The sequence below is a fragment of the Protomyctophum parallelum genome (genome assembly GCF_964188405.1).
Source record: "Protomyctophum parallelum genome assembly, chromosome: 11".
NCBI lineage: Eukaryota > Metazoa > Chordata > Actinopteri > Myctophiformes > Myctophidae > Protomyctophum > Protomyctophum parallelum.
The window spans coordinates 44478600-44493835 of NC_139707.1; the positions used below are offsets into that span (position 1 = coordinate 44478600).

Sequence of the window (15236 nt, forward strand, 5' to 3'; positions counted from 1 at the left end):
GTGTTGATTAATTACAAGTAAACTTAGCATAAATAATGGTTGTGCAGTCACAAGTAAATGCAAACAAGTTAGAGGTGTTTTCTGTTTTTCTTTTGTTTGTTTCTTATTTACTTTTTTGTACTGTGTGGTAATTCCAGTCAATCACATGAAATACCATTTAGAAGGCAATAAAATACCATGTAACAGCAAGATAAATGAAGATGCTTTTATGAACAATAACATACTATAAACACAATTTAACAGCTTCATTTGGAGAAATAAGGTGCAAATTAGGTTTCTATGTGTACTTGATTGTCACATCTATCTGAATGGTTCTGCTTAAATAGCAAGTCGAACGTGAGGAAGAGTGACTCATACAAGGACATGAATATGGGTTTAAATGTAATCAAAATGTAACTCACAGCAGAATAATAGATCACATTCTTTGTTAATACCAGCTTTACTCAAACAAGCTAAACATTTGCCACCATGGTTGTAGGTAAAGCTTTGTTGGATTTGTGTTTGTATGTTTTCCTTCCATTCACAATATTCCCCTCACCAAGCTCACCCATAAACCAAACCACAGAATGCAAGAAAACACTACATTCTATAGTTGTTGTACAGTTACAGTAGGAATAGACTTGAACAGATTTAAGAATGGTATAAACGGGTCATAGTTTATCATAACATAATATTTGACTTATTGAACCTGCAGCTACTGGTAGAATAATATGAGCATCAGAGTTTTTCCACATTTGTCAGTGTTTAAAAATGCATATTCATTATTGTGCTCATGCAACAATGCTGTAATAAAGTTCTGACAAGCTGTTACATTTCTGTAGCTGTTCTTTGTGTTGACATGTTTGTTTTGTTTAAACTGTTCAATTATAACTCATATGGGCAGTGGCAGAGAGACATTTATTTTTTAGAACCTGATTATCACTTTGCGTTACTTGTGTATTTTATAGGGGTTTTGTGAAAGCAGCAATCTCTTCTGTTCTGGGAGAAGACAGAAACCAGATTTAGGGTGTGGACACACCAAACTGGAATTTTACCTATGTTGACAGATTCTGGCAATGCTTTTCAATGGGAACGGAGCGTTTGTTGCCAAAATGCACCGTCCATAAAAGGTTGTCAATGCTGGAAGGAGCTCCCTCTCACATTGAGGGAGATCCCGACTTTCACAGCTTTTAAAGGACAATTGAAACAGTCTTGTGATCGTGTATGACGATTAGTCCAAAATGGAGTAAACCTACCCTAACCCCTTTTGGTGTTAGCATTATGTTATGCTTTAGCTATTGAAAAATAGCAGATCTACAAGCTCATAGCGCGCCACCGAGTGGCGTGCTACGAGCTTGTAGGTCTGCTATTTCTGAAAAATCGAAGAACCACTGACATAAACATAGCTTTTTCAGAAAACTGTCAGGATGTAGAAGACATTTTTAGAATCTGATCTCAGGTCAAAATGGGCTAATAATAGTTTAATCTTTTCTTATGTTTTATTCTTAGTCTTATTACGTTTGAAATGTACTAGGTATTTGCAGTGTTGTCCCTGAACGCGTTTAAAGAACGATCGTTCTTTAATATTTTTAATATTTAATATTTTGGGTGAATGGAACGTACTGTTCTACTTGACGAACGTCATTGTGAATGCGTTCATTTCTTACGTGTGTGAACGTCACTTTCTCACGTTCAACTTCGTTCAAGATGACTCACCCCTTTTAGGCTACCCTTTTTGGTGAGTTGTCCGGTATTCGTTTGGAACAAGGATTGGAAGGAAATCCCAAGGGAAGTTAAATTTGCCCAGTCTTTGAACATTTTAAAAAAATATGTTGAAAAAGTGGCTGATGGGCAAGTTAGTGCTGTATTTATCTATTTATATCTATTTATTGTCTTTTGTTTATTGATCTATGATGGCCAGTTGTAAATGTCATATATATGGTAATGTTGTACACATGTTCTTCATAGCATATGCTGTAACTATTTATTTATTGGATCACAATGGAATTAAGTCCTCTGACTTTTTTTTTGCAATCCTGATAATTCTGTACTGCTCTCCTATGAATTGTATCATGAATATATCATATCAAATCAAAGTCTGTCTTTCTTGTCGGTCTTTCTTCAGTGGCAGTTACACATCTCCTCCGCCAGGGGGCGCAATGCATTAAGTCATGCACCAGCTGTATTGTGCAACGCGCATGCGTCTAGTGCTTTGACCCGGAAGTAAGTGTGTATATTTTTCATATATATTTTTCCCATAACAACCATAACAACAGCCCCAACATCCCGGTGAAGGAAAGAAAAACAACAAGGTCTCATGAACTAGAAAACGCAACAAAGTGATGGACATCAAACTACACACTGCAGGTACGTTCATGCGGCATTTAAACACGTTTACATACGATTGATTGATTGATTGATTGAAATATGTATTAACAGTTTGCAGAATTACAGTACAATTCAAGCACAAACTCAATACAAAGACTGTTAACTTAGCCCCGCTCGGAACCCAATGGTACGTACAGTTTCTGATGGGTAAAGTCTTCCAAATATCAGAAACTTTACGTACCATTGGGTTCCGAGCGGGGCTACTGTTAACTGTGAGTGGACGACACCATAAAAGCATTACACTTGTTTACAAGTGAGTCCACCTTGTTCAATTCATCAAAACTTTTAGAGACGTGTCACGTTCTCACTTTAAGTTTAAAAACGATATAAAAAATATCTCGTGTTTCAATAAATTGCAAGTTTGCAACAGAGTTATTTGATTCAATCGCCATCAAAACTTCTAGTGTTAAAGTAGTATTGCACCTTGTCTACATGTCTTGGTCTCAAATATGTTTGCACTATAAGGCACATTCAGAACTAATGGTCAGCTCAAACTACACAGCCAAGCTAATAGTAATCACAAAGGCACACATTATTGTCTTCCATAGCCTCAACAAACAGTTAGGGTTTGTGCAGGCTCTGCAGCGAACCACTAGATGTCACTGTAGGCCCTTACTTCCGTGGTTGACAACCTGACTGCGTGCTCACCCTACTGGGCCAGATTATATACGCAGTTTTAGAAGTCCTAACTAGTCTGTGATCAATAAATTAAGACAACAACACAAGCTGTTATTTCATCAAGCTCTTTTCCCTTGGTTAACATTGTTGTTATTTGATGTGGTCTAGGCTGATCGGGTGGAATCAGCTCTGTCTGAAAAGACACAGTATAGACAAGCGAAACTGTCCTGTGCCTGAACTACTGTATAGCATCATTTTGTGATCATTTAAATGGCCAGTTAATAATTAAAGACCGACATGTAAAAACTCTATTGATCTTAAGGCGTTTTGTAATAATAATAATAATAAAACTTTATTTGTATAGCACCTTTCATGACATGAAATGCAGCTCAAAGTGCTTTACAGAACAATGGCGAATAAAAAAGAAAAGCAAGGCAACAAGCAGTAATGCAATACAGTGAGGACATGAATAACAAAAAATAAAAGATCAATTAAAAGCAATGTTGTAGATTCGTAGAAGTTGGTCTTGAGCTGTGCTTTAAAAATGTCTACAGAGGATACGTGGTATTGTGATAGATACGTGGTATTATGGTAAAAGTGGGGCTTTTCAGTTCACGACAATCTTCTTGCCTCGTACTCCACTATATCTACCTCTCCACTGAGTGCTGCGTCTCCTCCATCCATGCATCCACCCATCCCTCCTCACAAGGATTTGTTGCTGGAGGAGTCCATGGACGAGGACAGCAGCATCTCGTTCTTTCTGTTCTGCAGCAGGGCCTTCTCCGGGATCACACTGTCCGGGTGGTGGGGGGCGTACGGGCGCTTCCGGTTGGCCCTCGCCGAGCACCTCATCAGCGCCTTGGCCACCAGGTAGCTGAGCTCGGCCACGTTGAGCCCCATGCAGATGACCGACGACGACACCATGAAGATGGTGAAGATGGTCTTCTCCGTGGGCCGCGAGACGAAGCAGTCCACCTTGTTGGGGCAGGGCCACTGCTCGCACTTCATCAGCCGCGGCATCTGGAAGCCGCCGTAGATGTAGTACAGCGCGTACATGAAGCCGCCCTCGAAGATGAGCCGGAAGAACAGGCTGCAGGTGTAGGTCCACCACAGCGCGCCGGTGATCGGCAGCCGGCGCGCCTTCAGCCTCTCCAGGTCCAGCTCCGTGGCCTTTTCGCCGCCGCTGCTGCCGTTGGCCAGTATGGTCCTCCTGTCCCCCTCCTTCCTGTACGCCACGTGCATGGCCACCAGGAGGGCGGGCGTGGACACGAAGATCAGCTGGAGGCACCAGAGGCGTATGTGCGACACGGGGAAGAAGTGGTCGTAGCACACGTTGTTGCAGCCGGGCGTCTGCGTGTTGCAGGTGAAGCCCGACTGCTCGTCGCCCCACACGCTCTCGGCGGCCAGGACCAGGATGGTGATGCGGAAGATGAAGAGCACCGACAGCCAGATCTTCCCCAGGCTGGTGGAGTGCTTGTTCACTCCGGCCAGCTGGGCGTACAACTCCCCCCAGCTCATGGTGACTGTGGTGCGGAGGAGCCTGGATGCTTACTCCACCTGGAGGGGCAAATAAAACACAGAGTAGAGAGTGAGCTAAATATATATAATATATATTGCTAAAATGGCTACACTGCAACCCCAATGGAATAGCAGACATACTGGTCTTCATGTATGATTAAACTGTTCCATTTTCCAGGCTATGTTTTGATACCAGACCAGGCAAGCCAGTGTTGAAGTGGATATGGCGCTATCACCTAAAATAAATCACATTATGTTAGTGATGCACCGAATATTCGTCTGCAGAAAATATTCGGCATAAAATGGCTAAATATGCATTTTCGGCCTATTCGGTTTCGGCCCAAATAGGCAGAAAATATCACCGAATAGCTTATGCAATGAATGCATTCAAAGAGCTGAATAAATGTTTTATGGATCCATAATAGTGATTATTATTTAAGTTAAGTTTTTCCATAACCATAACATAACATTTGTAGAATCAAACTCAGGTTAATGGGTTAAGTGAGGATACTAAAACAGCGATATTCAGTTACACTTCATACCAATGATACTGTGCGGGTGTAGGTATGTCAAGTGATAACCACTTTCAACATGGCATTATAGGCAAAAGCTTTCTAAATCTTTCAAATTTTCCAAACATCTACAAGCTTGTAGGTCAACAATCTTTGCTATTTGTTGTACAACCAAGTATATAGTGCTTAAGTGGCATTCTGGACTAGACCTGTCTGGCTGGAAACCTTGTGGTTGCAAGGACTGCATTTCTGACCTTTCAGGTACAGGACTGTGTCACAGTCATTACCAGGTGATTGAGAGATTGTGTAAGCGTGATGTTAAAAGAACAAAAACTGAATAGGCCTTACGTTTTTCATTTTGGCTAAATTAATTGATTAATTTATTTTTATAGCCAAATAATGAGCAGTGGCACTTCATATTGTTAATGGGCTACTTAAAATCCTTCCGTTCTTAACTTTTCTCGCGGTTACTGGAGGAATTCACGGAATTATAGGCCTAAAACAACTTTAAAAATAAAACATGATCTCGTTTGAAGACAGAAATAATCTGAAACCCTGCGGCAAACTGAATGGTACATGTTTAGCTACAATGGTTGATTTAGTGAACACAATCATTCGGAATAATTCAGGTTTTAATTATATATATATATATATATATATTTCAGCTTCATCTTAAACATTCATGAGAGTTCTTAGTATAGGCCTTAGTTCAACACTCACCTGTCTCTGTAGCCCTTATTCAGCGTTTATTAGCAGGCTTTCTTCCATTAAGTTGTTACTTCCACTTAATCCTAGTAGTCTGAAGACAAAAATGACCCCGGCTCTTCAAACAAACCTGTCAGGGCAGTAAGGGGGCAGTAAATAAAGTAAAGGGCTGCTTGGTGGTCTATATATGGGACGGAGCCGAAACCCGGCGATGTGCTCACTGTCTTCTGCAAAGTGGTGCGAGAAACACCTGCAGTTTCTGAAGGCTGTCATCCCTCCTTTATGCAGGGGAGGGGCCAGAGATTCAGGGTGGGACCAGCCCAGGAGAAACTGCATGTCTCACACCACTGTAAACTCCTGATCCGAGGGTTGAAGCCTGCACTGTGAAGTCTAAACTGTAAGTGAAAGTCAGTATCAATGGGCCTATACTCCCGCAATGTAGTAGTAGTAAGTTGCTCTGTTAAAGTACAAGTCTGGAATTAAAATGTACTTAAAGACAAGTACCAAAAGTAGAAAGTGCATTATGCCTATACTCATTATTCAGAATGTAGGCTACTACAAATCTTTTAAACATATAGCAGATCTAGAAGCTCACAACCATGAGTGGTTAATGTTTTGTAATACTAAACTAATCCAGTAAAAGTAGTCGACTATACAATATTTGCCTCTGAGATGTATAGTGGAGTAAAGTATTGGAAAGAAGGCTATAGCCTACTCAAGTGAAACTTCAAAGTTCTTGGTACAGTACAAAATAAGTATTAGCCTACATCTGTAGTGGTTGAGTCCCTTTTCTTTCTTTTTTAAAGATATTTTTAGGCGTTTTGGCTCTATTGATAGATTTACAGTAGCTTGGGGGACAGGGACGGGAGATAGGCAGCAAGGGTCGCCGGCTCGGGAGTCGGGACTCGAACTCATGACACGCTGTCAGGCTGGATTACCAGCCTCTAGGCTCCCGGAGCGCTCGGCCCAGCCCAGGCCACTATAACTCCCTTTTCTGTGTAAGTTCTTGAAGTCTGACTTCCCAGTTACAACATTGATGCGTCATTCAAATAATATAAAATACAAATCTTAACTTAATTGCTTACATAATACTTTCCTACATCTACATACTAAATGATTGGTCAGGAACCACTCCACGTGCAATACTTTCACGGACCCCCAGTGGTCTATGCCGGGGACCACCATTTGAAAACCCATGTATTTGGGTGATAAAAGCCATCACCGTACACAAAGCTCCAAACATGCATGTGGTCACAAGGGAGCCAGTACAGCCATTATGACAAGGTGACCAGTCTCTCTCCTCCATGAAATGAAGGAAGGCGATAACATGAGAGTATAAATTGCATGGTATAGGCTTCAAGTCACATGCATGACACCACCAAGATACCCATGTACCTGTCTAAATACTTCCTTAATGTAAACGCCACAACACCAGAGGGTGTGCAACAAACCATGTACAACCCAGATTCGGCACAAACAAGGGACTAAATTATTTTCGCTCCTATGCCACCAAAATGTGGAACGCCCTACCAACAGTCATTAAGACATGTGAATCCTTCAAAACCGCTCTCAAAGGGCACCTACGGACGGCTGCAATTCGAAACTGGCCCCCGTAAAATCTGAATCCCCCCCTTTCCCCCCTCACTGTATATGTTTCTTTTCCCTTTTTGCTTCCTTTATGATGAATTCCTGTTCTGTTCTTTAACTGGTATATATAACTGGTGTCTATTTGTACGTCTCTAAATGTTTTGATGAATTGAACATTGTGGACCCTGTTGTAAACAATGTAATGCTTAATTGGGTCACAGTTAACAGTCTTTGTATTGAGTTTGTGCTTGAAATGTACTGTAATTCTGCAAACTGTTAATAAATATTTCAATCAATCAATGACATATTGTCACATCTAATGCAACTCACAATGTCTTCTGCTGTTGCAGAGAAACACATTCCACATTATACACATTCATTAGGGATGCACCGATACCGCTGTTTAAAATAACAATGTGGCCGATACTGATACCGATAAGATGTGTATTTAGTTTTTGTTGTTATTTCCCCCTTTTGTGCCAGGGGTGGCGCTGTTGTTAACATAAGAGTCAAGTTCACGGGCACGGTGAGGGAGGATTGAACCGGAAGGGCAAATGGCTTTGACCGCAGGTACGTAAGTCTACACAATTGCAGAATATATTTGATCAACGTTTGCCTGTTATCTCGACTCCTAATGGACTGTTATCGATATCATTACAGCATAGAATTGTGGACACAACTCTTATACATCAACAACAACAAAATATTCTATAGTTTTGGGTGGCTCAAATGACGAATATATAATGGGCCTTGAGCGTTGAGACAAGAAATGAAAAAGTTGAAAAACACTTGATTTAGTGGATTATATTATAGCTCTATGCCTGGCATGCTGTGAACAGCAGACGTTGTTTCAGGAAGTGTGTGCATAGAACAGCACCACCTGCTGTAGGTCCTATGTTAAGCAGGCAGGGCCAGATCAAACGGTGACTCAATATTAATTAAATATTGCTATGCATTAATGCATATATCAAATAAATATCGGGTCCATAAACCTGGACTCGATCTGTGCTCCTCTTCAGTTGATCATTATGCTACTTTCTATGTCAGATAGGTCCACAAATCGCTGTTGTCTCATGTTGTTGTGTTGTGTTCTAAACAAATAAGATCAGAACTTTACAAATACATAAACTAAAACATAGCCAGTACGGCTATTACCGGGTAGCCCGGGAAAAGTGTGGCAAATTCCCGAATCCCAATATTAAACCCTAGTAGGAGAATAGCTGTCATCCAATGAGAAAAGCGCTTTGAGTTGTTGTGCTGATGCTACCTCTTCTCTGCTCCTTCCGTTAGTGTGTGAAGAGTTTCCCCCTGAACATCTGGAGAGGAGCCCCGGTCTGGTCCAGGAAGAAGAGTTTCCCCCTGAACATCTGGAGAGGAGCCCCGGTCTGGTCCAGGAAGAAGAGTTTCCCCCTGAACATCTGGAGAGGAGCCCCGGTCTGGTCCAGGAAGAAGAGTTTCCCCCTGAACATCTGGAGAGGAGCCCCGGTCTGGTCCAGGAAGAAGAGTTTCCCCCTGAACATCTGGAGAGGAGCCCCGGTCTGGTCCAGGAAGAACCACAACAACCTCCACAGATCAAAGAGGAGGCAGGTAAAAATGATGATCACTTTATTACTGCTAATCTAACCAGACTAAAGCCAAACTAGTTGCAACGTGTCGACCAGCGGTTCCCAAACCTTTTGGGCCGTGGCGTGCACCCCCTGTTCCCTCCCGACCTAGCTGACACACCCCCCTAGATGGAAAGGAACTATATGAAAATATATTTTTATATGCAACATATTATGTTTATCGTATATGTGACATTATTGGAAATTGGCCGCCTGCATATACTGTATGTCTCTATATGTCATATACAGTATGTAGAGACATACTTTATGCAGGCTTAAGTACTATATATATATAATATATATATAAATATACACACACACATACGTCCCATCAGGACCTATATAAAGTTTGAACTCTGGGACCACCCACAAGTTTGGAGCCTGTAATATGCTGGTAACTGGACTTAGCTGGCTGTCAACTAAGGCACGATTCATACTCCTATTTTAGAGCCGAATAAAAGTGGGTTCGGCGCTGTAGAGCCTACAATGTGACGTCATTTGAGGTTCGGGGGGGGGGGGGGGGGGGGGGTACCGTCCTAAAGTCGGGTCTTCGGTGCTACTGAAAGTTTCTGACGAGCCGAAATAATTTCGGCACTACAGCTGTAAAATAGGAGTATGAATCGGCCCTTAGGGTTTTCCCGATCGGATCGGGTGATCGGGGCCGATCGCGTCATTTTCACGTTCAAGACTATCTCTTGAATATCTCGTGTTGTGTTTATTATAGCTAACTAACTGGGTAACTTTTACTAAGCATTCTGTAAATGTCTCTGTAGGCAATAAATCGGCTTGTGAGTGCTTGCGTTCATCGCGGTTCAATACATATTATCTGCGGGTGCATGCTTGTGCTATGACTTAACCCATTTTGGGCGGGAACTCCTTTTGGTGTTTTAAGCATTATTTAAAACTAACTATTGAAAAATAGCAGATCTACAAGCTCATAGCGCGGCACCAAGTGCAGCGCTACGAGCTTGTAGGTCTGCTATTTTTTAAAAATCGTGAAAATGTGGCACAAACCTTGGACTATTCTTTCAGAGCAACCGATTTTAACTCAAATCTTTGCTTCTGGGGGGGTCCCTGGAACAACATATTTTCAGATGGGGGTCGGCAGCCAATTACATATAATTTTTGGAGTCCTTGACATGAAATATTGAGTGATGTAGGCCTAGAAACATAGGTATTTCAGAAAACTGTCAGAATTTAGAAGACATTTTTTAAATTTCGACGTCTGGCCTAAATTACTTAAATACCAGATACTGCCTGACGCAAAAATAATGAGTTCACTGTGGAAGGCAAACAACTTGGAAAGAGAAACGGGTAATGTGAAATTCAAGAAATGTAAAATTCGAACATTCAATGCTTAACTCTCATTTCATCTTTTGCCTAGACTTCTTGCACCTCCCTGTGTGCAAAGAGGAGTTTTCCACTGGACAGCAGGAAAGGAGTCCCAGTCTGGTCCAGGAGAAACCAGAGCCCACACAGATTAAAGAGGATCAGGAGGAGCTACTTCAAAGACCAGAGACGGCTGCTGGGTCAACTTTGACGTTACTAGTAGTGACGTTACTAGCCCTTCCACAAAAGGTGGAAGGGCAAAGTTTGTCTTTAAGCAACGATATGTCCCGGGACCTAAACACAAGGAATGTGTTTAATTGCACAGTTTGTGGCAAAGGCTGTGTTGCAATAGGTCTTCTAAAAGAACATATGAGAACTCATACAGGAGAAAGACCCTTTAGTTGTGAAGTTTGTGGTAATTGCTTTAGTTGCAGGGGTAATCTAAACAAACACATGAGGATTCATACTGGTGAAAAGCCGTGTATGTGTACAGTTTGTGGTAAAGTCTTTCGTAAAACGAGTCATCTGAAACAACACATGAGAACTCATACTGGAGAAAAGCCTATTTGTACAGTTTGTGGTAAAGGATATGGTGCAACTTATTTGGAGGAACACATGAGAACTCATACAGGAGAAAAACCTTTTATTTGTGAAGTTTGCGGTAAAGGCTTTGGTCACAATAGTGGTCTGAAAAGTCACATGATAACTCATACTGGCAAAACAACGTTGTTAACTTGCATAGTTTGTGACAAAGCCTTTGGTATAAAAGCTCATATGAAACGACACATGAAAACTCATACTGGAGAAAAGCCCTTTATTTGCACAGTTTGTGGCAAAGGCTTTGGTCAAAGGGGTACTTTGAAAGGTCACATGAGAAAACATACTGTCGAAAAACCTGCTACTTGCATAGTTTGTGGCAAAGACTTTGGTCACAAGGGTGAACTGAAAAGTCACATGAGAACTCATACTTGAGAAAGGCCCTTTACTTGTAAAGTTTGTGGTGAAATGGGTAATCTGGAAGAACACATGGGAACTTTTTGGTAAAGCATTTAGTACATATTTTACAAATTGCACCATTTAAATCCCATATGGTTATATTCATGTAGGGAAAGTATCTGAAAGAAATAATCACAGTTCTAAATCTGACAAGTAAATTAAATACTTTGTGGTACTTTAGTGAGTTAAATAAAGTGTATGGTGCATTTATGCACAGCTCAATTGAAGTCTCATTTGTCATGTGCAATGACTGTTTTTAGCCAAAATATGCAGGTATACAAGCTCGGAAAACACTTTTCAGTCTGCTCGTGTCAAGGCAGAGAGTTCCACTGTTCCGCTGCGTTGCACAGCACTCCTCAAAGATGTGACCCTCTTTGGTCTGAGACTGTCTGAGGCAGCGCCGTTTAGATGAGAGTTGCGACAACTCAGTTCACTTTATTCATGCATATAGTATTCATGGGGCTGCGCTGTTGTCTACGCTCTCTCTCTGAAGAGCTCTGGTCTGAGGATACGGTTCAGTGCTGCCTGTCTCGCATCGGCAAGATGGCGGCGCCCATGTTGTGTTATGATTGATGATGATATGAGGAAAATATCTGACCACAATCCAGCTCTTGCCGCCCACATAAAAACAAGTTTAACGTCTAACACAATCAGATATTACTTTTCTGTTTGGATGAATGGGCGGTCAGGTGTTGCAAAATCTATATTTGTGTTTAACAGGTACGTTTTGTGAAGGAAAATTTGTTAATTTTTTCACGATTGTATTAATTGTAAGAGCCTTTTGCATAGAATTCTGTATTTTATTTGATATCAATTCATTGTTCTATATTTCTCAAAAACAAATGAAAGAAATTAAAATAAATAACACTGTATTTATTGAAGCCCTTATGCTGCAGGAGCTGTGTTTTGAGGGGGGGGGCGGGGGGCTGGTACTCGTCTGGGCTCCTTTAACCCTGCTCGACCCGACCCTCTTCACAAGCGCTCCTGGAAAGGTTGGAGAGGACATGGGGCCGATTCATACTCCTATTTTACCGCTGTTTCGGCGCTGTAGTGCCGAAATGATTTTGGCTCGTCAGAAATTTTCAGTAGCACCAAAGAGCCGACTTTAGCACGGATACCCCCCCCCCCCCCCCGCCGAACCTCAAATGACGTCACATTGTAGGCTCTACAGAGGTAAATGACGTCACATTGTAGGCTCTACAGAGGTAAATGAAGTCACATTGTAGGCTCTACAGAGGTAAATGACGTCACATTGTAGGCTCTGCAGAGGTAAATGACGTCACATTGTAATAATAATAATAATAAAACTTTATTTGTATAGCACCTTTCATGACATGAAATGCAGCTCAAAGTGCTTTACAGAACAATGGAGAATAAAAGAAAAGCAAGGCAACGACATTAAAAACAAGCAGTAATGCACTAAATGCAGTACAGTGAGGACATGAAAAATAAAAAATACAAGATCAATTAAAGGCAATGTTGTAGAAGTGGGTCTTGAGCTGAGCTTTAAAAATGTCTACAGAGGCTGCCTGACGAAGGTACACTGGGAGCTTGTTCCATGCCGACGGCCCGTAGAAGCAAAAAGCTGCTTCCCCGTATTTTTTAGTTGCCATTTTTTTGGGCAAAGCAAGCAGGCCGGCGGTGGAAGAACTTAGGGGGCGGTTTGGGACATATTTAGGCAGGCAGTCATGTAGGTAGGAAGGTGCGAGACCATTGAGAGCTTTATAGACAAGTAAAATAATTTTAAAATCAATCCTAAAAACAACCGGAAGCCAGTGCAGTGATGCCAAAACTGGAGTAAAAAAAAAAGGCAATCTTGGTGACATGATTAATGTGTGAATTAAAGTTCAATTCAGAATCAATAATAACCCCCAGGTGCTTTACTGTACTGTTAGTTTCTACAGTTAGGTTGCCCAGTCTGCTTATTATTGATTCTTTCTGCTCACTAGAACCAATAATGAGAACTTCTGTCTTATCCTCATTTAGCTTGAGAAAGTTCTCACTCATCCAACATTTGATGCTAGACAGGCAGGTCAACAGCGGGTCTAAAGCACAGGGATCATCTGGAGCCACAGAAAGATATAGTTGGGTATCATCAGCATAGAAATGAAAATTGACTCCGTGATTGGTAATGAGTTCGCCCAATGGCAGTATGTACAAGGAGAAAAGCAGAGGGCCAAGAATCGAGCCCTGTGGAATACCAGAACTGATGTCATGTTTGTCTGAGTCAAACTCGGCTAGATTGACAAAGTAACTTCTGTTTGATAGGTAGGAGGAAAACCAGGACAGGGCCGTACCAGACAGGCCTATCCAGTGCTCCAGACGCTGTATTAAAATTGAATGGTCGGCTCTACAGAGCCGAACCGACTTTTATTGGGCTCTAAAATAGGAGTATGAATCGGCCCTTGGCAGATCACTCCAATGGAGGTAGGTAATAACTCAGACTGCCATTTCAATGGCTTAGCCGATGCATCAGTTTCTTCAACAGCAGGGACGTGCACACATAGACATCAAAGGGGGCTTCAGCCCCTGCCCTTTTTCCTTCTGTCTTCTGAATACTGTTCAGGATCATTGAAATATAGCAAACAGAATAACTATGTGTTTGTTTTATACAGTAGGTGTTTGGGGGGGGGGGGGGGTAAGTATTAATAATGGCATTAAAGGGAACTAAGGCTTAATGAAGCCTTAATTATGTGTATGAATTTGTCCCAATATGATAAAATGTTACCGGAATATGCAACAGTGTTTTGTCTGATGTTTTGGAGGTAGCCTATATACCAAGCCAAGGGCCACACAGATCATACCATGTTTTATAAGGCCTAATTAACTATATGGGAAATTAACTTTCCACCCAACTGTTCTCATGGACACACATGTCCACATCCAGGTCCCAAATTGGCCCTGATAACCAGTTATTCAACACAGAGCACACTAGCCAACAACAGAATAAAAAGGAATTTTGAGAACCGAACGGATGATCTTCTAAAAGATTATAAAATTATATCGGCCTACAGAAAAAACAAAAACCTTAAAGATTATCTAGTACACAGCAAGCTAAAAGAAATCAACACACCAGCACGCCAGGGACCAGAATACTTCAAACCCAAACAATTAGTCAAAAATAGAACAACAAAACGCGTGTTAGAGATTAAACAACAAATAACAACCAGAACCAGCAACTGCATTTACTTAATCACATGTGAAAAATGTGGTTTACAATATGTCGGAGAAACGGGTAAAACAATAGGTAGCCTACAAGGCTGGGACAACACGGATACAATATTAACAATGGAAAAAAGACAACCACAAGGTTTGTGCAACATTTCATGGCTCACGGCATTGAAGCTCTAAAATGCGCTGGACTTCAACACAATCCCAACTGGACAGTAGAACAAAGACGTTTTAATGAAAAACAGTGGATTAAGAACCTCAACACGGATTTTCCTGGAGGCTTAAACATGCCTAAAATCAGATCTTGAACACAACAAAAACTTAAACTCAGGATTAAACTGGAGAAATCTAAACGTGATTGGATCAGACTTCCTTCGGATACATGGCGAATGCATTTATTCCTTGCATTGTGCCTACACATGTAGGCACAGTGCACTGAAGTTTTTTAATTCCCCCCCTGCAGCTAGGTATCTTTTTTTCCTCCCCCCGCGCAGCTCATCCTTCGATGGCTTGCGTAGGAAGAGAGCTTTTTTGTGCCTGGCCCAAGCCCCCGCCACCCCCACCCAGAAACGTGCCTGCACAGCCGAGTATTATCATCTTACTTGAAATGTAATGTGATGTCTTCTTACCCCCCCCCCCCCCCCCTCTCCACCCCCCCTATCCTTCTTCTTCCTCTTTTTCTTTCTTTTTTTCTATGATGCAAGAAAGATGTATTTGGTGCTGCACTGTGGCGACATGGACATAAGGGCTATACGCTTGCATGCGGGCCCTTTGTCTAAGACACATTTCTTCCTCGGGAGACTAATAAAGTATATCTCTATATCTCTAT

At 41.6% G+C, this 15236-nt stretch overlaps 1 protein-coding gene across 1 annotated transcript; it reads right to left on the reverse strand.

Annotated features, from left to right (window-relative positions):
• Window positions 1-3687: 3687 nt before the first annotated feature.
• LOC310867032 (gap junction beta-2 protein-like) lies at window positions 3688-5940 on the reverse strand (the record flags this gene model as incomplete). The annotated part of the gene is made up of 2 exons (XM_083776825.1): window positions 5736-5940; window positions 3688-4542 (listed from the first exon to the last, which is right to left on the reverse strand). The coding sequence occupies exon 2, from the start codon at window positions 4501-4503 to the stop codon at window positions 3688-3690; it is 816 nt and encodes a 271-aa protein (XP_083632951.1). The 5' UTR covers window positions 4504-4542; window positions 5736-5940.
• Between the last annotated feature and the right edge of the window lie 9296 nt (window positions 5941-15236).